Source organism: Protopterus annectens, chromosome 10.part0, assembly GCF_019279795.1.
Source record: "Protopterus annectens isolate FY-2018-M chromosome 10.part0, PAN1.0, whole genome shotgun sequence".
NCBI classification, from domain to species: domain Eukaryota; kingdom Metazoa; phylum Chordata; order Ceratodontiformes; family Protopteridae; genus Protopterus; species Protopterus annectens.
In genome coordinates this window covers 1821096856-1821119298 of record NC_056744.1, presented here as the reverse complement: position 1 = coordinate 1821119298, position 22443 = coordinate 1821096856, and the positions used below count along the sequence as shown (strand labels likewise).

General features: G+C 44.2%; 1 protein-coding gene across 6 annotated transcripts in view; it reads left to right on the top strand.

Moving 5' to 3' along the window:
- LOC122814063 (serine/arginine repetitive matrix protein 2-like) overlaps positions 1-22443 on the top strand; it is a 1651944-nt gene that overhangs the window by 743109 nt on the left and 886392 nt on the right. For 3 of the 6 annotated variants that reach the window (XM_044086668.1, XM_044086670.1, XM_044086669.1), the window contains exons 8-10: positions 3638-3688; positions 4086-4172; positions 20180-20381. In XM_044086668.1, the coding sequence (XP_043942603.1) occupies positions 3638-3688; positions 4086-4172; positions 20180-20381 (340 nt within the window). The remainder of the gene's footprint in view (positions 1-3637; positions 3689-4085; positions 4173-20179; positions 20382-22443) is intronic. The other 3 variants (XM_044086671.1, XM_044086672.1, XM_044086673.1) reach the window with 3 other exon arrangements.

Sequence of the window (22443 nt, the reverse complement as noted above, 5' to 3'; positions counted from 1 at the left end):
TAATTACAGCTTTCAGTCTTCTTGGGTACATACCTGCCATCAATTAGAGACTCTGCTGGATCTGTTTTATTAGTTTTTGTCTATTTTTTAGCAGCTTATTTTATGTAAATCTTTTAAAGTTTGAGTTGTCCAGTTTTATGTATAACTTGGAGCTTTTCTCCCCGGGCCCCCACTGAAAATGGGGTACCTGGCCTGTCGACTTTCCCGGTAATCAAATGCCAGTAAATAAAATGAAGTAAACCCCAAATAAGGGTCAGCTGTCCTAGTGGGATTTTCCTTACATTCATTCAGTTGCCTGCTACAGCAAAAGCCGTGGTTGACAGAGAGCTTACAAAGCATCAAAGGGATCTCATTGTTGAATGGTAGCAGTCAGGAGAAGGGTACAAAAAAATTTCCACAGGATTGGATATACCATGGAACACACTGAAGACAGTCATCATAAAGTGGAGAAAATGTGGGACAACAGTGACGTTGCAAAGAACTGGACATCCCTCCTAAATTGATGAAAAGACAAGACAAAAACGGGGCAGGGAGGCTGCCAAGAGACCTACAGCATCACTGAAGGAGCTGCAGGAATTTCTGGCAAGTACCTGTTGTGTACTACATGTGACTTTCTCCATATTCTACATATGTCTGGAGTATGGGGGATGGTTGCAAGACAAAGCCTTTTCTTACACACACAATCCAGGCCTGGCTAAAATTTGCAAAACAATACATCGGTTCCCAAAAGTATGTGGGAAAATGTGTTCTGGTCTGTTGAGACCAAGGTTGAACTTTTTGGCCATAATTCCAAAACAGTTGGTGCAAAAACAACACTTCACATCACCAAAAGAGCACCATCCCCACGGTGAAGTTTGGTGGTAGCAGTATCATGCTTTGGAGTTGGTTTTCTTCAGTGGGAACTGGGGCTTTAGTCAAGGTGGAGAGAATTATGAAAAGTTCCAAATACCAATCACTTTTGGCCCAAAACTTTCAGGCATCTGCTAGAAAGCTGAAGATGAAAAGGAATTTTACCTTTCAGCATGACAATGACCCCAAGCATGCTTCCAAATCAACAAAAGAATGGCTTCACCAGAAGAAAATTAAAGTTTTGGATTGCCCCGGCCAGAGACCAGACTTAAATCTGATAGAATGTCTGTGGGGTGACCTAAAGTGGGCTGTGCACAAGAGATGCCCTCACAATATGACAGATTTGGAGCACCTTTGCAAAGAAGAGTAGTGGACAAATATTGCCAAGTCAAGATGTGCCATTCTGATAGACTCCTACCCAAGAAGACTGAATGCTGTAATGAAAATAAAAGGTGCTTCAACAAAGTATTAGTTTAAGGGTGTGCACACTTATACAACCAGCTTATTGTAGGTTTTTTATGTTTTATATTTTTCCCCTAACAGATTTGTGTCTTTTTCAATTGAATTGTACCAGTTATAGGTCACATTAAAGGTGGGAAAAGTTTTGAAATTATTTTGTTGCGGTCTTTTTATGTCACAAAAACTTGGCATTTTAATAGGGGTATGTGCACTTTTTATATGCAAGTCTGTGTCTTTGTGTGTGTACACACACACACGGCTAGCTAAATTTGCCCGTGAATGCAAGCTGATTGCTGTCATTTGCTCGGCCTCTGATACTTTGCTACTGCATTAAGGACTAAACCAATACAAATTACTGATATAGTAGAAGTAGATTTAAATGTATAGAAGGGTGGGAGTGTACTCTTCTTTGTTAAATAAATCTCAACAATTTATATTATTTATAGGCAGCACCCCTCTCCAACCTGATGTGGTTGTTTGAGATCTCATTGTCTTAGTAGACGACACCTTATCCTTTGACCACCATGTTACACCAATAGTCTGGAAATCCTCCTGTTTTTACCCAGTTTGAGTATCTTCTTTTGACCTGAATGAGATGACTTCAGTTATACCTTTGTCTGTCCTGATTAGACAAATTCAGCAGTAAAATACCCTAACCAAAAAGATCACAAGACCTGAAGACTCTCCGCTATGAATCCCAGCTTGAAGCTCTACCCTTATTCCTTGCTGTTAGGGACCCAGCCCCTCAGTCTCCTTCTCCTCCAAACAGCCAGCGACTGCTGAACACTGGAAGTAAGGGCTTGAATCTCCATCAGCAGACACTTGCTGGAGGAACATTTATTATTTGGTGCTTCCCGTCTGTGGAAAAGTCTTCTGTTAATGGAAAACACTCATGCCATTGCTTCCTGTAATGCAAATTTTGACAGCTGGTCTAGTGCCTATAAGTTCATCCCTAATCTGACTTTCTTCAAAGAAGGTAGTACCTTAAAAAGGTAGGTGTTGGCAAGGTGATATGGTCCATAGAGAGATTCTGCCTTTTAAACTTTATGAATGTTTGAAAGTCATTTGTCCAGTCATTGTCTCTTCCTCCAAATAACTCTTCACTCATTCCACAAGGCCATTATCTCAAATAAGAAACCGTATTAAGTCACACACACACACACACACACACACACACACACACACACACACACACACACACACACACCGCACACGCACACGCACACACACAATTTAAAATCTTTTCCATGGAATTAATAAAAAGTCATTACAAGGGTTGAAACATTGTACTGCCAATTGGTACAAACTTGGTAATCCATTCTAGTGTTTTCCATAATAATGTTACCTGAGTATTCTGTATGTTGTATATCTTGTATATTGTATATCTTGTGTATGTACTGCTGTTACTGTGAAGCTTTTCTCCACATGCCTCCATTGAAAAGGGGCTTGTCATCCGGTTGGACTTTACAGTAAACAAATGGAAATAAATTAATATCCTGGTATAGGCAGATGCAGAGTACATGAGTGATGGTGTCCGTTCAGCATTAGTGGTGTGCTATAATATGCTGTTGTATTATTTAGTCTTTATTTTTAAATTTTGTTACTGAAATGTTGCATGTCATGTAAAAGCTAGGTATGATCTACTGTCATTACTTTCTTGTGTTGTGGTAATTTCTGCATAAAAACAGTGTTCACTGGGACCAGAATAGAGTTTATTTTTGTAAATAGTGATATTTAGATATTTGAAATCTAATGCCTGTAGTCGTGAGCTTAGATTGTCAGATGAGAGAGAGAGACCAATTGTATTTGTCTTACAGGATGTTTTCAATGGTAATTTATTCTGTATTGAAATTGTGTAGTAGTATTTTATTAAAAAAATCTAAGTTGCAGTGTAATGTCCTTGTCTTTCCTCCTGTCTGGTCTGATGTAAATTAGCCGAGACTGCTGCAGGTTATGTAACAGCAGTGTAGGAGACTGTTGGAAAAGCAGTAGGTAGGATTGGATCCATAAATTTGGTATTGTGCACTGCTTGTAGTGGGAGAACATGGTGAGGGAAGGAGCAGCAGCCAGATTGGGAGGTGGTGAAAGTTTTTTTTTTTTTTTTGCTGTCTTTGCTTTATTTTCATTTTGCCCCTTAGTAGTGGCAGTTTGATAGTTTGATTTGGTAACCATAAAAATGTTTCCATTATGTACAGTATAGTTTTTTGCTGTGCACACTACATTCTAATGAGAGGTTTATTTATCATGTAATAGCATTTTTCTGTCTCTCCTGTTTGGGTAAGGGGAAGGTGTACGTGGATGTAAATGTTACTTTTTTTTGGTCCTGTAGGTCTTCAAGTCCCAAAAGCAAGCACAAGACCAAGGAGAAGAAAAGGAAGAGGTATGGCCAGAGTAGGGGCAGAGCGGATGTTGGTAGGGGGGTCTACGCTACTAAAGCAAGAGCCAAATTGGGGGTTTAAGTATGGGCGATTTATACTGTACTCAGTAAAAACCATGCACTTGTTGAAAGCTCAGGAGTAGTCCTGAGCTCATGTCAGACCAGTTTTATTGCTTTATAATGTTAAGGAAGGTGCCACGCCGTATAGTTTTCTAACTCTGAAAAGTGTTAGTCTTTGATTATTTTTTATGCATTGCTCTGAAGTGCAGTGAGCCACCCTGTGAATATTTATGGGCAAAGCATGAATTTTCAGTCTTTGGATCCATCTTTTTGTAAAGCATTAAGATGGTGATTTAGATATTAAATCCGTTTGTTCTTACGATATTCTCTTTAACTGAAGGTCTCCAAGTGGATCTCCACCACACAAGCAGCAGCGTGACCGTTCATCATCATCTGCATCTTCTACAGAAGGTTCTCCGAAAAGACGGTAAGAAATTGAAAGGAGTTTGTTTGGGTTCTGTGACCATTTCCCCCATACCTGCTGACTGTCAAGCCTGTAAGGGAGTCTTCAACCTGACAGTCAGAGTGCTTTTGATGTGCTGGCCTCCCATAATGAGAGCATTTTTTATTTATAAACTTCATATTATCCCACTACTCCTCCCCACCCCCCTGTAGTGACATGAGCACTTGCATCACTACAGGGGCTGCCTATCCCCACTCAGTATATACATGCTTGCTTGCTTCCCACATATGCCAAAAGAAGATGTGCTACCATCCCCTGATTCGATGGCCACACTCGCATCCTTTTGACCTATCCCCACAACTATTTGTCCAGCAAAGCTCTCAGTGGTGCAGGTTGGGTGAGAACCCCTCCCCCCAGCATGCCCCTTCTTACCAGAACCATCAGTTGCTCAAACCACTAGTCAAACCCTGGTCACCTGAGCTGTAGTCAGGGTATGCTTCCGGGGCAGGTTTGGGTGCTGTTTGTCAGTCTAATTCTTGGTGTTGGGCATCACTGAGACCTAACACTTTAGTTTTTAGTCTAACTGGGAAACTTTACCAGGCATGTTTGTTATGAGCACACACTGGTAAGGTTAGTAGCTCAGAAGTTCATTATTGGCCAGTGGGGAGGATTTTGGTCCAACCCAGGACTACAGTGTGAAGATTTAGTTCTGTGCAAAAACCTGCCAGCGCCAGACATAGTGGCATAGCTTGTAACTTCAATCTTACCAGTGCCACATATAGGGGCATTGTTGGGAACTGAGTACCTTCCAGTGTTGCATACACAGTGGCATGGTTTGGACCAGAGAAACCTGCTAGTTTCCATAGTGTCATCCTTTGAAACGTAGAAGCTTGCCCGTGTCTGACAGTGTCGTGGTATTGGATTGGACAGACTTGCCAGTATTGTACACAGTGTCCCAAGTTTTCGAAAGGAGAAATTTGCCAGTATCAGACCCAATGTCATGGTTTTGGAAAGGAGAAACCAGCCATTGTCAGTGTCCTGGCTTGGGTTCATCTTGAGGGCAAGAGGCGGTTCTCCCCTGCCACTATGCTGTGCCTGTTGTCCACCGACAGCATTCCCGTCTCACCTCCCTTTTGAAAAGCTCGAAGTCTCTCCAAGAATTAGTACTGCAGCATTTTAACTACTATCTAGCTACCATAATTGTACATGTTCAAGTCGGTCAGTATTGCATTACCATTTCCTCCCCACCTTCCCCTTTGCTTTTCTCTGTTTTCCTTTCCTGGGTTGGGGTGGGTCCTGCCGCATCTCCTCACCCATTCCCTTTAAGTCTGGATTCTTTGATTTGTACTTAGGACAGCTGGTAGTGCTATACATCAGGATCATCAGACTTTAGCTTAGTCAGAGACCTGAAGATGTTGCTGGCTGACCCCCATTTTATAACACAACATCCTGAGTTTGGTGCATACGCACTTCCACTTACTGGGGCTGGTAGAAGACTGTCACTTGGGACAGCCTTGGGCTTCTGTATGGCAGGAAGACCCAATAATTAACTGCAACACGGATATACTCTCTAACGTCTACAGTTAAGGTAAGTGGTGAGAGAACTGTACTTTCTTCATTTGATCACTGCCGCAGTAGCCTTAGCTGTGTAGCTTAAACTGACTGGTAAGGGGAAGGATGAGGGTCCAGGAACCCCTGAGAGTGGTCCTAGCAGATGCTATAGTCTAGCTGCAAGTGGTTTGTAAAAGTATGCACAAAGGGCCAAGTTACTGCTTCTAGAATTCTTCACCATCCAGCCTTTTCCAGAAAGACATTGAAGCCAAGGCACTGGTAGAGTGAGCCTTGACCCCACATGGAATTTTGTTGTGCTGGGTATAACAAAAGGTAATAGCATGCGATAGCCATTTTGGAATAGTCTGTTTTGAGAAGTCTTTTTTTATAAAACTTTGCAAGAAATGAACTGATCAGAAGTTCTAAAAGATTTTTTTCTGTCTAAATAGTACCAGAGTTGTGTGTGGACTTGCAAGGTATGAAGCATCTTTAATCAGTCATGTTTACATTTTAGCCTCCCACCACTTCACAATGCTGAAACAGAAGGCCTGAGGATGCCTAGAATTTTCCTGTCTCTTCTCCTTCTCCCCAGTTGGATTTCCAAAGGACCACAGCTAGAATTGTGAAAGAATAACTGCACATTTTGCACAGAACCCCAAAGATGAGGACTTCCCCATTCAAGGACCACAGCTAGAATTGTGACAGAGTAAACACACATTCTACACAGAAACCTGAAGAGGCTTTCCTCTTTCTAACCAACCCCAAATTCAGGGAAGTCTGACAAAATGCAGACTAAAGAAAGCTGAACAGCTCTTCCCCCTGCCTATTGTGATATGACCATTAGTTAGAGAATCTGTGGACAGTGAGGAAGAGGAAAAAAACACTGAAGTTATTGTCACCTTTGTCGCTCCCCATGGTCCAATTTTGTGAATGCATGAGTCTCTCTAGTTTGATTCATTTGTGTCCAGCAGCAACAATATCAACAGCTGGGAAAAACTAATGTTGAGGTGATGGTATGTCCATTGGTTACAACAAGCTAACAGCAGGAATTCCTGCCAAACTTAGGCCTTTGCGGTTCCCATTCTGGGGATTGGAAGGGCAGCAGCCTTCTTGAGGCCTTACGTGATTGTTCCCTCCTGGAGGCAGTCAGATGTCAGTTGTTTCCTCAGCTGTCAGTTTAAGAAGACATCACAAATGATGGCTGATATTTTCTTTAGGGTCCAGGAATCACAAACCTTTCTTTGAGAACCATGTGGTGATGCAGAAGCCTAGTCCTCATTGGATGCTTCCCCAGTGCTTTACAAGCCACACGGAAAGTAGAGTAATAGATTGGTGTGTGAAGAAGGTTAAACAGCTGCTGGCCTTCAGGGCCACAAATTCAGGCACACATTCTTATACCAGTTTGCTGTCCTAGACCAATTAACTGGTGAGGTGTCTAATTTGTAGCAGAGGGCAAAATTGTTGGAGCTTACTCATACTGTCAGGTTGCAAAACATTATGTTAAGTATGGTATGATGCTGTAGATGTCAGGTTGTAACGCATTCTGTTAAGTATGGTATAATGCTGTAGCTTGGTATAATGCTGTAGATGTCAGGTTTCAGAACATTCTGGTAAGTATGGTATGATGTAATGTCAGGTTGCAGAACATTCTGTTAAGTATGGTATGATGCTGTAGATGTTGAGCTGCAGAACATTCTGTTAAGTATGGTATAATGCTGTAGATCTCGGGTTGGAAAACATTCTGTTAAGTATGGTATGATGCTGTAGATGTCAGGTTGTAGACATTCTGTTAAGTATGGCATAATGTTGTAGATGTCAGGTTTCACAACATTTTGTTTAGTATGGTATAATGCTGTAGATGTCAGGTTGGAAAACTTTCTGTTAAGTATGGTATGATGCTGTAGCTGTCAGGCTTCAGAGCATTCTGTTAAGTATGGTATAATGCTGTAGCTTGGTATGATGCTGTAGATGTCAGGTTGCAGAACATTCTGTTAAGTATTATACAATGCTGTAGATATCAGGTTGGAAAACTTTCTGGTAAGTATGGTATGATGCCGTAGATTACACGTTGTAGAACATTCTGTTAAGTATGGTATGACGCTGTAGATGTCAGGTTGCAGAACATTCTTTTAAGTATGGTATGATATTGTAGATGTCAGGTTATAAAACATTCTGTTAATGCTTTAGATGTCAGGTTGTAAAACATTCTGTTAAGTATGGTATGATGCTGTAGATGTCAGGTTATAATCCTGTCGATGTCAGGCTGCAACACATTCTGTTAAGTATGGTATGATTAGGTTCATAGGTAGGTTCTAGGCTATTGGCCTTAGAGCCTTTATAAGCCTAGCCAAAAAGGTACCCAGGCTTTCGCCACCCAAGAAAATCTTTTCCTGTGCCCCTGTCGATGAGAGCCACAGACGTGATTCCCGGGGTGAATTTCCTAATGTGAAATTGTTCGATCTCGCCGTTTGTTCTTACACACTGGTTTGGAGCCGATCCTTGGCTCTGAGTCGGCCGCATCACAAGCTCTGCATCTAAGAGAAGCTCAAGGCCCAGTCTACATCCCATGATCCTCCACTGTTATCCCTCAGATCTAGTTTGCCGCTGCAACAGATCACGTTGAGGAGAGCTCGGGCCAGTATAACTTTGTATTTTTTTTCAGTATTTTGAGAATTTAGAGCTATTTAACCTAATTACTCTAGTTAATAATAGTTGTGTGTGTGTTTGTTTTCCTCATAGGGGTTTCCATTATATATATATATATATATATATATATATGTGTATATGTATATATATTCTAATAATTGTAGTGTTTTTGGCTTAGGCCTATTTAGTCCTGTCAAGGCTCTGACAGCAGTAAATAGTTTCTTTTATACTGTTAAGACTTTTCTTAACATTTAGTATTTAGTCCTTGTGTGCAGTGTTTATACCTATATATATATATATATATATATATATATATATATATATATATATCCTTGTATAATCCGTAGTTTTATATATATCTACATACTAGTTACACATAGAAAAAGTAGTGTGTTAGACTAACCGTTTACAAGTTATTGGTAGAATTAGTTACTTGTTAGACATGGCAGAGATTGTGGACAGAAAATGTCCATCACAGACTGTCATGCTTCCTGCGTCTACTGTCTTGGCCCTCTCCACCTGCAGGAGCACTGCTCTATTTGTCACTCCTTCAGTGGGAAGGGTCATGATGGAAAGGCGCAGGAAGTTAATCGACAGGGGCTTGTTAAAGCCAGACTTTCAAGAAGCCTTGGAGAAGGCTGATCAGGCGTCGAAGTCTTCGAAGGGGTCGAAGACTTCGAAGGTATCGGAGCCCAGGTCATCGGCTCCGAGCACCTCTACTAAGGTTCGGTCGCCGGCTCCACGGACCTCGTGGCCGAGCCTCGAGCGATTATCTCTGATCGAGGCCCAGGTCTTGGAGCCGGTGTCGGAGGTGCCTCCCCTCGATCCTTCGTTCAGTGGCATCATCGGCCCCTTCGACCCGTTCTTCCAGGCCGCTATCTGATACCAACGTGGATAGAGTGGTACAGAAGCTCATGGAGAACACGGCTCTGTTCAAACTAATTGCGGTTTCGTCCCAATTGGTATCGAAACTTGAAGCCCTCCCTGCGTCTCCTGCAGATCCTCCTTCGAGACCCATCGAGTCCTCAGAGCCGGGAGAAGAGGAACTGATGATTGTTGAACCCTCGGTACCGAAGCCTTCCTTAGTGCGATCGGCTCCACTGACATAGACTCCCTCAGAACCCATCAAGGAGTCACGAAGCCGACGGTCTCTCCTCGGTTCCGGGGCCGAGAGTCGAACCGAACTTTCGGTTCCTACTCTCCCCCTAGGAGCCTCGGCACAGATTAGCTCGGCTCCGTCCTCTGTGTCGGAGCCCGTGGTCCCGGTCTCGGGGAAACTACCCTGCTCTTCGGATACGGTGGAGTCCTCGGCCCGGGGCTCCAGTGCCTTTGACGTTATGAGGAAGGTCTTGTCTGAGAAGACATTTACTTCATCGCAGTCTTCTTCTCCTTCCCCCAAAGGGCCGCGTTCTGTAGCTGTACCTGCAATCTCTCCCAAGCGTAGAGACCCAATGCCTCAGCCAGCCCCAGATGGTGTCCCCTGTTCCTCGGAAGCTTCACCAGATGCTCCCTCTGATGAAGTCCCGAGGAAGAAATTGTGCAAGAGGAGGCACATTGATTCCCCACTGGAATCATTGACATAGGACACCGATTTGGATGAGTCAGAGGGGTCCCCACGGTCCCCATCTGAGGATGTCTCATTTGCTGACATCCTGGAGATCTTGAAACAGAGGGGTGATTGGCAGACCCTTGCCCCCACTGAGGACGAATCGGTGTTGCTGAAGGCTTTTGGGGCTCAACCTTCTACCTCCTGGGTGACCCCGCCCTTCGATGAGTTAATGGACCTAATAGCTCGAAGGGCGTGGGAGACTCCGGATACAGCGGAACCAGTCCCTCGGAGGCCGAATAAATATATCACTGCCCCCCAGGGCAAGACTTATCTTACTAAAGGAGTCCCAGTGGATGCTATGATGGTAGCGGCAGCCACGAAGGAGGAAATGTCCGAGGCATCTTCCTCTGTCCATCCTCCTAACAAGGATTCTAGGACTATGGGCAGGTATGGGAAGCGCATTTTCAGTTCAGCAACTTTTTCCATGCGTTTGCTGAACTACCTCACGTACTTTACGCGTCTTCAGAGAGATCTCCTTAAGGAGCTGCGAGATGCTCTCCAGGGTAACACAGATGCTGCTGTCTCGGAAAAGGTAGCACAGCTTAACACCCTCACTTCGATAGTAAACTCATCCATGAGGCTCATTTCGTATGCGGCCGAGGGTTCGAGTAGGGCTTCAGCGATTGTTCTGCTGAGACAGTCTTGGATGCGCCTGTGCTTCTTTGCGGAAGCCTTAAAGTCTTCCTTTACCAGCGCCCCTTGTGATGGTGCCACCCTGTTTGGACCCAAATTAAAGGAGACTCTCGCTCTGTGTGAGCAAGAAGGTAAGACTCTGTCTGCCGTAGGGGTCCATTTTTCCGCCCCGACCAGACTGGTACCCCAAAGGGCAAAGAGGCGGAAAAATGTGGTTCCGAAAGACTCTGGGATCTTTCCAGTCCACACAGAGTGATGCCCCCTCCAGAGGCAGAGGAGGAGGGAGAAATGGAAGATGCCGCCCAGGCGGCAGAGGGGGTCTGCAGAACCAGGGCGAATAGGGATAGCGTCCCTGGGAAGCCCTTCCAGCACTCCTGAGGGGAGGCCCGACTGTCATGCTCTGGAGGCAGTCGGGGGGTCGCTTAGCTTTATACCCAGAGGCCTGGCTAAATCTCACTTCAGATTCCTGGGTAAAAAGCGTAATAACCAGAGGTTACAACATCCCATTTATAACCATTCCCCCCGATCAGAAGAGATTTCCAGATGTTCCACCCAATCTGCGAGATCAAGCAGCCATAGAAATAAGAAAGCTGCTCAAAAAAAGTCATCCAACCAGTCCCGGCGGACCAGATAGGATCCGGAACTTACTCAAGGTTCTTTTTAGTTCCAAAGAAGACAGGGGACTGGAGGCCAATATTGGACCTCAGCAAACTCAACACCTTCATAAGGAAGGAGAAATTCCGGATGGTCATGCTACAATCGATCCTTCCCTTTTTGCAGAAGGACGATTGGATGTGCTCTTTAGATCTCAGGGACGCGTACTACCATATCAAAATGGCCAGTGTCTCCAGAGATCACCTGCGCTTCCGGCTGGGAGCCAGTCATTTCCAATTTCGAGCTCTGCCCTTTGGTCTCACCTCAGCCCCCAGGGTGTTCAACAAATGCATGGCAGTAGTGGCGTCTAGGATTCCGGGTGTTTCTGTATCTGGGCGACTGGCTCCTCACCGCCACCACCAAGCATCATCTTGTACAAGCCTGGGACTGCACAATCAGTCTCTATTCCCATTTAGGAATCTCAGTCAACTTCGACAAATCTGCCTTATCGCCCTCACAGCATATCTCATTCATAGGAGCGGAGTTGGATACTATTACAGCTCTGATCAAGCTTCCCCAGACAAGAGTGTCAGCCTTCCGGGATCAGGTCGCTATTCTTCTTCGGAACAAGAAAGCTTCTGCTGTGCAAGTGCTGAAAGTCCTGGGCATGATGGCAGCTACCCTTATTGCAGTTCCTCTGGGCAGGATGCACATGAGGGTCCTCCAGTGGCTGCTCTTCACGCAGTGGTTGTTCCATCAACTTCCTTTGTCACACGACATCTTGATCACGGAGTCTTGCAAGCGGGATCTTCGATGGTGGTTGAACAGCCAAGATCTGATGATGGGTCGCCCATTTGTACTACCCAGCCCTACAGCCATAATAACCACGGACGCTTCCCTGATAGGGTTGGGGGGGACTTTTTCAGGGGAGAATGATCCAAGGAGAATGGTCCAAGATAGAGTACAATCTGCACATCAGTGTCCTGGAGTTGAGAGCAGTGTTTCTAGCGTTGCAACACTTTCACGAATCCCTACCTCTAGGAACAGTGGCAGTTCAGACGGACAAAATGTCAGTGGTCTGGTACATAAACAAGGTGGAACCAGGTCTTACCCATTATGCAGAGAGGCCCTGAGAATTTGGCAGTGGGCTGCATCCACAGGTTGCTTTCTGATAGCAACGCACATCCCGGGGTCATCCAACGTCATTGCGGACAGGTTGAGCAGAGCCATCCTGTTGCCACACGAGTGGTCCCTCAAAAATCAAGTGGCGGAAAGGATTTTCCACAGATGGGGCCAGCCTTGCTGCGATCTTTTTGCATCCCCCTTAAATGCCAAATGCAGAAGCTACTTTGCCCTACTTCCCCCTCCGGGGGGTGCCCCCAGGGACGCACTGGTGCACGATTGGCCCCTGGGTCTCCTATACGCATTTCCTCCTGTTCCTTTGATACCCAAATTTCTACAGAAAGCCAGGAGTCTGGAAAGGACGATCATCCTAATAGCACCATTCTGGCCTCGACAGATCTGGTTTCCCTTTCTTCGAGCCCACCAGATGGAGGAACCATGGATTCTGGACCCAGTGCCAGACCTATTGACTCACTCGTCGGGAGTTCCTTAGCCATCCCTCCAGTCCCTCAAACTGACAGCTTGGCTGCTCCGCTTCCCAATTTAGCCAGGTCGGATTGTTTGTCTCCAGCAGTACAGCACATTCTAGTTTCTTCCCACAAAGCCTCCACCAGGAAACTATACAGGAGCAAATGGAAACGTTTTGCGTGTTGGGCATCAGGGCAAGGTATAGATCCCTTGGTGGCCCCGATACACAAAATCTTGGAATTTTTATCTACACTGTTTCACGAAGGGGCCTCTACTTCCACGATAAGAGTACAGTTAGTGGCCATATCTAACTTTCATGTAGGTGAAGGAGGCTCTACAGTTATGTCCCACAGACTTTGTAGAGCTTTCATGAAGGGTACCTTTCACCTCCGTCCACCCATTCGGGATCCGGTTTTTCCACGGCACTTGAATTTGATGTTATCTCAACTTATGCTACCACCCTTCGAACCAGCTTCAACGTGTTCACTTAAGTATTTGTCATGGAAGACTCTCTTTCTTATTGCTGTTACTTCAGCTCGTAGAATATCAGAGCTACAGGCCTTGTCCGTTAGGCCACCGTACATGGTTTTCCATCCAGACAGAGTCTCCTTGCGTACAAATCCGTCATTCCTCCCGAAGGTATGTTCTGTGCTTAATATTAACCAATCCATAGAACTTCCCACATTTTTCAGAAACCATTCAAACAAGTTGGAATACATGCACAAATTGGATGTACATAGGCTGCTGAGATTTTACCTGGACAGAACAAAGGATTGCAGGAAATCGGATCAGCTGTTTGTGTCATTCGCAGATAATAAGAAGGGCATGGCAGTAACAAAATGCACATTATCCAAATGGCTTTCGGACTGCATAAATTTTGAATATTAAGCTTCAAAACAGCCACTTCCGTTCAAACCTAAGGCTCATTCTACTAGGGCCGTTTCTACTTCTCTAGCCCATGCCGCTCGACTACCGTTGGATACTATTTGTGCAGTGGCGACGTGGGCAAAGCCTCATACTTTTGTCACTCACTACAAAGTGGACAGGACCTCCAAGGACAGGGCATCCTTTAGTTCCACTGTACTCAGGAACGTTCTTCCGTAAGTCACCCAGGGTAACGGAGCTAGGGACGCTATCCGTGTGTAAGAACAAACGGCGAGATCGAACAATTTCACATGAAGTTATGTTCTTACCCTAACGTTCCATGTGAATTGTTCATCTCGCCTTTGTTCTTACATCCCCTCCCTCCTTCCCCCACCGCGATCTGGAAGAACTAGTACGACTAGTGTCTGGTTGGCCTTCTCTGGGTTATTTACACTACCTACTTTTTAGTAGGTTGCATAGTAGCTGTACAACCTATCTGTGTTTAGTTCTTATGTTTCAGTTTCAAGTGTGTGATTGAATGAGCGCTAGACGCAGTGGTTAGTAGTGCGTTCTGGGTTCTTGCAAACTAGATCTGAGGGATAACAGCGGAGGATCATGGGATGTAGACTGTGCCTTGAGCTTCTCTTACATGCAGAGCTTGTGATGTGACCGACTCAGAGCCGAGGATCGGCTCCAAACCCGTGTGTAAGAACAAAGGAGAGATGAACAATTCACATGGAACGTTACGGTAAGAACATAAATTCTTTTTTCCCATCCAATCATGTAGATTTTTCTTGAGTGCTAATGAGGAGCTTCTTTTGATATAGATAGGTAGTTTGTTCCAGAGTATGGGAAGTCTCTGGGACAGGAATATATCCCTCCAGCAGGTTCTGTTTATTGTAGTCACAAGGTTTAGGTCCCTAGAGCATGTACCTCAGAGGGATTGGGATTTCTTTAAGTGGAGCATGTGCAAAAGCTCTGGGTTTGACATAGCTTTGTATGTTAGGCAGAGATTGCCTCTGAGTAGGCGATATGTGACTGAGTATAGCTGGAGGGTTTTTTTTTGAGATGGTCAGCGTAGGGCATCTGTTTGAGGCCGGTAATCATCTTTGTAAGGTATTTCTGCGACATTTCCAGTTGTTGATGTCTTATTTGGTACATAACAAAACGGGTGTTGTACTCTATGTAATGGGTCTGTGACAAGTAGAGGGGAACAATGACCTTTTTTTCCTGGATGAGAAACCTTTTGTGATGAGGTGTGCCACGTAGAAGGATTTTCTGACTACTGTGGCAATGTGATTATCAAAGGAGAGACTACTTGTCCACCTGTGTCCCAAGGTCTCTTATCACACTTTTGGTGTTAAGTAGACTTACACCCATGTGGTAGCTCATGGGTACAGAGTTTTTACCAACGGGGATGACAGTGCACTTTTTGGCATTGAGCTTGAGGACATGGCTTTGACACCAGGCATCTGTGTCAGTGAGGCCCTTTTGTAGGATGTCCACATCGTTAGGAGTTTTGATTAGGTTTCCAAGTTTGCAGTTATTTACAAACTTTGCTGGCTAAAGACCTTCTGTGTTAGCCTGTACTTCTGAGAAGTAGATACCAAACAGGAGAGGACCCAGGACTGAACCCTGTGGTACTCCACTTATCACTGTTCTGAGGTCAGATTTGGAGTCTGCCACTTTCACAGTGTGGGTTCTGTCAATGAGCTAGTTGGCAACCCATCTTGTGACATAGGGATTTATACCTATGATGCTGTAGATGTCAGGTTGTAAAACATTCTGTTAAGTATGGTATGATGCTGTAGATGTCATGTGGAATATTCTGTTAAGCTCACCAGCCTGGGCAATAAACCCTTACGTCACAAGATGGATCGCAAACTGTCTCTCAGACAGATCCCATAAAGTAAGAGTAGCGGGATCTATGTCAGAATCCTGACCACTAACGAGTGGTGTGCCTCAGGGCTCTGTCCTGGGGCCCCTCCTGTTTGGCATATACTTCTCAGAAGTACAGGCAAGCACGGAAGGGCTGTGGCTGACTTAAGTTTGCGGACGACTGCAAACTGGGTGCTATAATAGAGTCTCCGGCCAACATGGAGATCCTCCAGAAGGGCCTAAATGAGACTGATGCATGGTGTCAAAGCCATGGTCTCAAGCTAAATGCAAAAAAATGCGTAGTAATCCCCTTTGGAAAAAACAGAGTACCCGCAAACTGCAACATAGGAGGTAATCCCCTGAAATCAGAAGAAATAAGGGATCTATGGACCCAAGTAGATAGTCAGCTTTCCTTTGATAACCATGTTGCCAAAGTGGTTAGAAAATCCTTTTATGTGACCCATGTGATCACGAAAGGGTTCACATCAAGATCTAAGGATGTAATGGTGCCCCTCTACTCTTCCCTCATCAGACCCATTATTGAGTACAATGCACCAATTGGAATGTACCTGGTTAGACATCTCCAGCAGCTGGAGGGACCACAGAGGTACCTAACCAAGAGGATTACTGGCCTCAAACAGTTGTCCTATGCAGCACGATTGAAAAAGCTAAGATTGTTCTCTGTTGCATACTGCTTTCTCAGAGGTGATCTCTGTCTAATGTACAAAGCCATGTCCAACCCAGAATTGTTGAACATGCTCTATCTTAGCAAAACCAAATCTATTCGAGCTACACGCTCTAGGGATATAAACCTCAACACAACAATGAATAGAACATGCTGGAGGGATAGGTTCCCTTCGCAGAGACTTCCCTTGCTACGGAACAGGGTCCCGATCTACATAAGACAGAGCCCCTCACTATTCCTCTTCAAGAGGAACCTTGATGAGTGGATGGGTAACAAAGTTCACATCGGGGGTCACACCAACAGCACTACTAGATAGGGGCCAAGGGTAATAGCTGCTAGTACAAGGGTATAGGGAACTACTAAAGAGGCGGTGAATACCGCACAATGTGGCTGGGCTAATATATGCCTTGGGGCAGATAGCCCAGTACCAACCTATGAACCTAAGTATGGTATGATGCCATAGATGTCACGTTGTAGAATATTCTGTAAGGTATGGTATGATGCTGTCTGTCAGGTTTCAGACCATTCTGTTAAGTATGGTATGATGCTGTAGATGCCATGTAGAATATTCTAAGTATGGTATGATGCTGTAGAAGTCGCTTTGTAGAATATTTTAAGTATGGTATGATGCCGTAGATTTCACGTTGTAGAACATTCTGTTAAGTATGGTATAATGCTGTAGATGTCAGGTTGTAACACATTCTGTTAAGTATGGTATGATGCTGTAGATGTCATGTTGTAGAATATTCTGTTAAGTATGGTATGATTCCGTAGATTTCTCATTGTAGAACATTCTGTTAATTATGGTATAATGCTTTAGATGTCAGGTTGTAGAACATTCTGTTAAGTATGATATGCTGTAGATTTCATTTTGTAAAACATTCTGTTATGTATGGTATGATGCTGTAGATGTCATGTGGAATATTCTGTTAAGTATGGTATGATGCCGTAGATTTCACGTTGTAGAATTTTCTGTTAAGTATGGTATAATGCTGTAGATGTCAGGTTGCAGAACATTCTGTTAATTATGGTAAAATGCTGTGGATGCACAATATTTAGAACAGCAGCTATAAGTTCATTTGTAAGATTATCTACTTGGCTGAGGCTGCAGCTCCTGCCAGAGCATGGTAGAGTGGAACTTCATAGTGCAGTACTTGACAGGGCGCTGTTCTGTAGCAAATCTGAAATCTCTAGGAAGATGGAGGAAAGTGGCAAGACTGTACAGTGTATTAAACTGCATTTTCACTCTGCCTTGTCCAGGTGTAACAGTAGCTGCCCATAAGTGCATGTCAGAGCACAACAGGCATGTCACCTAACTCCCATGGTTGCAGTATGAATATTCGTGTCCTAAAATCTTGTATGCTTAATCTTAACCTGTCCATTTCATAAGCTCATACCCACTATTCCTCCAATATCAGTATCCATTCCTTACTACATACCTATTACCCACATCTGCTTTTATTAGCTGTTGAATTACAGCCTTTAGCACTCCACAGTTTCTACTCTGTTCACTCCAAAAACTTCCCTCCATACTTGTATACACTGTAGCCATTCTTTTGGCTAGACCACATTTACCTAACCTGTATTGTGCACTGTATACCTCTCATCCTGCTTTTCACTGATCTTGTAAATCTGCATCTGTTTTTCCATTTATTAGTTGTACTGTACAGTTTAGTTACACCTTTAATGTTATTTTATTGTTACTTTGTGTGTAATCCAGTCTGAGCTTGCAAATGGTGAACATGTATCAGTGCTTTACCCTGGTAAACAAAATTAAATTAAATATGGGGAATTGAAATCAGTAGGGGGAAGGGCCAATTTAAGGGAAAAAATGGCATGTAGACTACAAAGGAGATCCTAGGAGGAGAGGGATACAAGATACTTCCACAAGTATTCCCTTTTATCTCCCTTTTCTCACCCCTCCCAAGTTTAAAAATAGCCGTAAGAGTCATCTAGTACATAAGAAACAGGAAGATGTTACAATGGACAAATCGGTGTTTAAAGAGTTCATTCATCAGGGCTGTAGAGTTTCTGTAGAAGTCCAGATTGACAGGTAACCTCCTTAGGCCAGAAGACCAGATGCATTTAATTCCCCCATCTTTCAAGCTTCTTTTACTTAGGGGTAAGGTTTCCGTAGTGAAAGAGGGCAGGGGATATTAGACAAGGCTGCTCTGTCTCCTCAAATGAAAGACAGTGGAGAGCTTTTCTGGACCTTTCCTAGGTAGCATCATGTTTTTATTGTAGGGCGTTCTGCCACTCATTTCCAAAGGGTCTTGTCACTTTAGATTTCAAGGATACCTGTCTGCATATTCCCATTCATTAGGACCAGTGCCATTTCCTCAGGTTCACAGTAGGGTGCTGCCACTACAGGTTTATCTCCTTGCCCTTCAGGTTGGCTATTACAGGACTCCAGTGGTACTCGATCAGACCCAGCACTCAGTCCATTAAGGAAATGCATCAGTTCCTGCATATGCCACAAATTCCTGGTGCACTGGTCCTCCAAGACCAGGCATAGCCTGAGAGTAACCTTCCTAAAGAAGCTCCTCAAGGTGTTAAAAATAGATGACCTAATACACAGTTTATGGGTGATGTACACTGTGGTCCAAAGCCTCTGAGATGTAGCCCAAAAAAAATCTCACATCTGAGAGAGACGATGGAGGTGCTTAAAGCCTTCGAGGCATTTGGAAAGAAAGGTGCCCTGTGGGGTGGGAACATACAACACTGTGGAAATATGGTATGTCAGCAGGCAGGGGTGTTCTCCGTCATACCCCTTGTGCAGGCTGACCACGGCTACATGGAAGATAGCACTACAGTCACCGATGGACTTTAAAGGCAGTTGGCATCTCATCTGTATTCAGTGGTGGTTCATTTAAGCATGTGAAACATAGACCCACGTAAGTGGGTGTTACACAACAGTATTGTCCTGCAGGTAGGTCACAGGCAGGGTGCCCTAAAAATGGGACCTGTTTGTGGTCCCTGTTTTCTACAGGGAATGTCCCAATGTTTGAGACCGAAGAATGCTCCATTAGCTTCCTGAGAGCACGGTACCACTGTCCACTCTGAAGACATGAGTGGGCCCCTCCCTTTACTTCTGTCCATCCCTCCTTCTTTCCTTTAGAGCTGGGGCCTCTAATTGAAAGACAGTCACCTGGGTCACAGTACGGGTTCCAGCCCCGTGTACCACACACACACACACACATATATATATATATATATATATATATATATATAGAGAGAGAGAGATGTGTATATACATCTATATCTATATCTATATATATATATATAATATATATATATATATATATATATATATATATATATATATATATATGTGCACACACACGTACGTATGTGTGTGTAAATATATTTGTTTTTTTTTTGTTTGTTTTTTTGCCATTGGCTGATAAACTTGTGCCCCATACTTGGAGGCTTAAAAATGGTGCCATCTGGCTACTCAAGAACTTGTACTCTCCGGTTTATTTTTTCTTGGGTTACTGTTGCCTTTTATTGATATTTGAAGTTAAACTGTGCTGTGTATCATTTATTGCTTTTTTAAGCAAAATGTTGACATGTTGAAGTACTTTGTGAGGTACTGCTGGTCGGTCTAGCTTAGATGTAGACTATTCTATTTGCTGCTACTATTTAATGTTTGAATTGATATACACTTAGGCCAGTCATAATACTGAAATTTATTTATTTTATGCTTTAGAAGTTTTTTGTTTTGTTTAATATTGTTTCTTTGAATTTTAATGTGGTAGAGTGCTTTGTGAAAAAGCAGTATAAGAAGCCGAGTTGCATAGAAGACCTAGATATGTTAAGTGTTGCTTAATTATGGAGGTCTACCTGCTACCAGAGCTGTAACAACTCTGGAATTTTTCTGCTGTTCCCCACCAGTTTTTAGGCGTTGATGTATTTGTTGAGCTATGCATGTGAACTTATAAAAAGTGAATGTCACCCTTTTCTCCCACCTTTTATTTGCAGCTCAAAGAGCCCTTCTGCAGTCTCTAAGACTACGCATGTGGCAAGTAGGGCAAACCTTTCACCTCAGAGAGTTGAGGCTGAGAAGACTCGTGGAAGATCACCTACTCGACGTCGGTCAGGAAGTGCAGATAGGAGCAAGAAGCCTGGGTCGAGTGAGAGTGCTGATCAGGCATCGCGTAATACAAGCAAGAATGGCCAGGAAGTATGTATTCAGGATTTTCTTAAAACCCCTACCTCTCGTAAAACCACTACTGCTTTGATTTTTGCTGACAGATTGTTATTGTTACTAATTAAAGCTAAAGATTGTTATAGGGTATGTATTGCCACTGATCGAGAGATTTAACAGTGAATCTGTTATGAAGAGTTCCATTTTCCTTAGCCCAGTCATACCTCTCTTTATATGCATTGGGGCTGCTTTGCAGACTAGACTTTCCCAGTTTCTCAGGATGTGTGGATATTTTCCCATTTTACATCTCATTTCTGTTTTGCTGTGCTTAAAGTTTTGTCACAAGGAAAATAGCCCCAATCTTACTGTTTCCATGTTTTTGTGAAAAGCCAAAACTGTGCGAGTTCAACAGTGTACCTCCTGTATCTGTTATTGTTAATCCTCTCTCATTCCTTACGCGTGGGTATCTGTTCCGACCTCGGAACCAAGCCGGCCATTTTCCAAGCTCGCGTCAGCTTCAAATTCTCGAGCGAAACTCTTACCCACAACCCCCCTCTCCCTGTTACCTCAGATTTCGTTTGCCGTGTTGCCATTTGGTCGTGTCAAGCTGCTTCTCTTGAGCTAAGTACAGTTATTTGTTGTTTAATAGTGTTTCATATTACTTTTCTGTCATAAAAGCTTTTATTTAATTTTCTCTTACCCTATCGCATCTAGCGTACATATTTTCTTCTGATTTTTCTGCTCTTTTCTCTACCTTTTTACCTCAAGGTATTCTCTCTACCATCGTTGGTAATCCTTCCCTTTTTTCTCATACCTTCGGGTATTCTTTTGTACCATTGCTGGTACCCTTTTCTGTTAATTAATTTGCTGTCATGGCAGATAAGGTAGTCCAGGGTTTAAGCGGTGTTCTGATTGTGGACACAAACTACCTACTTCTGATGCACACTCTTTGTGCGTTTATTGTTTGGGGGCGTCCCACTTGTCTTGACCCGCCCTGTACTATTTGTGAGAACTTTTCAAATAGAACCTTGTTGGAAAGGAAAAAACAAGCTGTTACTGAAGGGACTTCTTAAATCTCCCTTTTCAGAGGCTATTTCTGGGTCGGAGGTTTCAACCCCTCCTAGAGCCGATGATAAAATCTTGGATGTCCCTACCAAGGCTAAATCTTTGCTTTCGTCCCCGGCTGGGGACTCCCGCCAACCAAAACCTAAAAAGGTTAAAGTTTCAGCTCCGGAGCTCACTCATTCAGCCCCAGTGCTTTCAGTGCCTAGATCTTCGGCTCCATTAGTGATCTTGGCTCCGTCTTCTCCTGCAGCCTTAACTATATCGGCACTGAGGGGTTCCTCGGTTCAGACTATTACCACTGTATCGGCACCAACCGTTCAGTCAGCGCAGACCTTGACCACGTCCGTTTCGACATCGTCCTCTGAACCGACACCTTTATTGTTGACTCCAGTTTTGTCGGTTCCAGCTTCAGTACCGGCATCCACTTCGGCACCGATCCCTGTGTCTGTGCAGACCATGACCTCGCCACCGATGACTTCTTTGGTGCAGACACCTGTAGTCCAGTCTCTCTCGGCACCGTTGTCCTCTGTGCGGACTGGTGAGATGGGCACCGAGTTTGCCTCTTCTGTGGACAGGCCTGTTTCTCCCTCAGTCTCCGTGAGGTCCACTAGAAGCCTCTCCGAACACGATGTGTTGCGTCTTGTGGATCAGGTGCTCTTGGCCAGAGGTATCACACCCCTCAGGAGCTATCCTTCCTTGGGAGGTGATCACCCGTCTCCAAAGACCCCTTCTTATTCTCCTCCTTCATTGCCTTTGAAGTCCATGGATATAGCACAGTCTTCCTCTTCTGCAGTCCCCTATTATGGTTCTCACTAAGGAACCGCAGTTGCCTTCATGGCAGGAAAGTTTTGCTACGACCCAGGATGTCAGTTGTGACACGCATAGTTTGCTGCTCCACAGCCATCCAGCGACTCCGGGTCGGCAGGCTGAGCCACGTAGGGGAGGGGTGACCCCTGTCCTAGACATTCACTCCTCTTCAGGTGGACCAGCCTGCCAATTGATGGAGAAGGCTTTCGCTGCTGCTGGCGATACT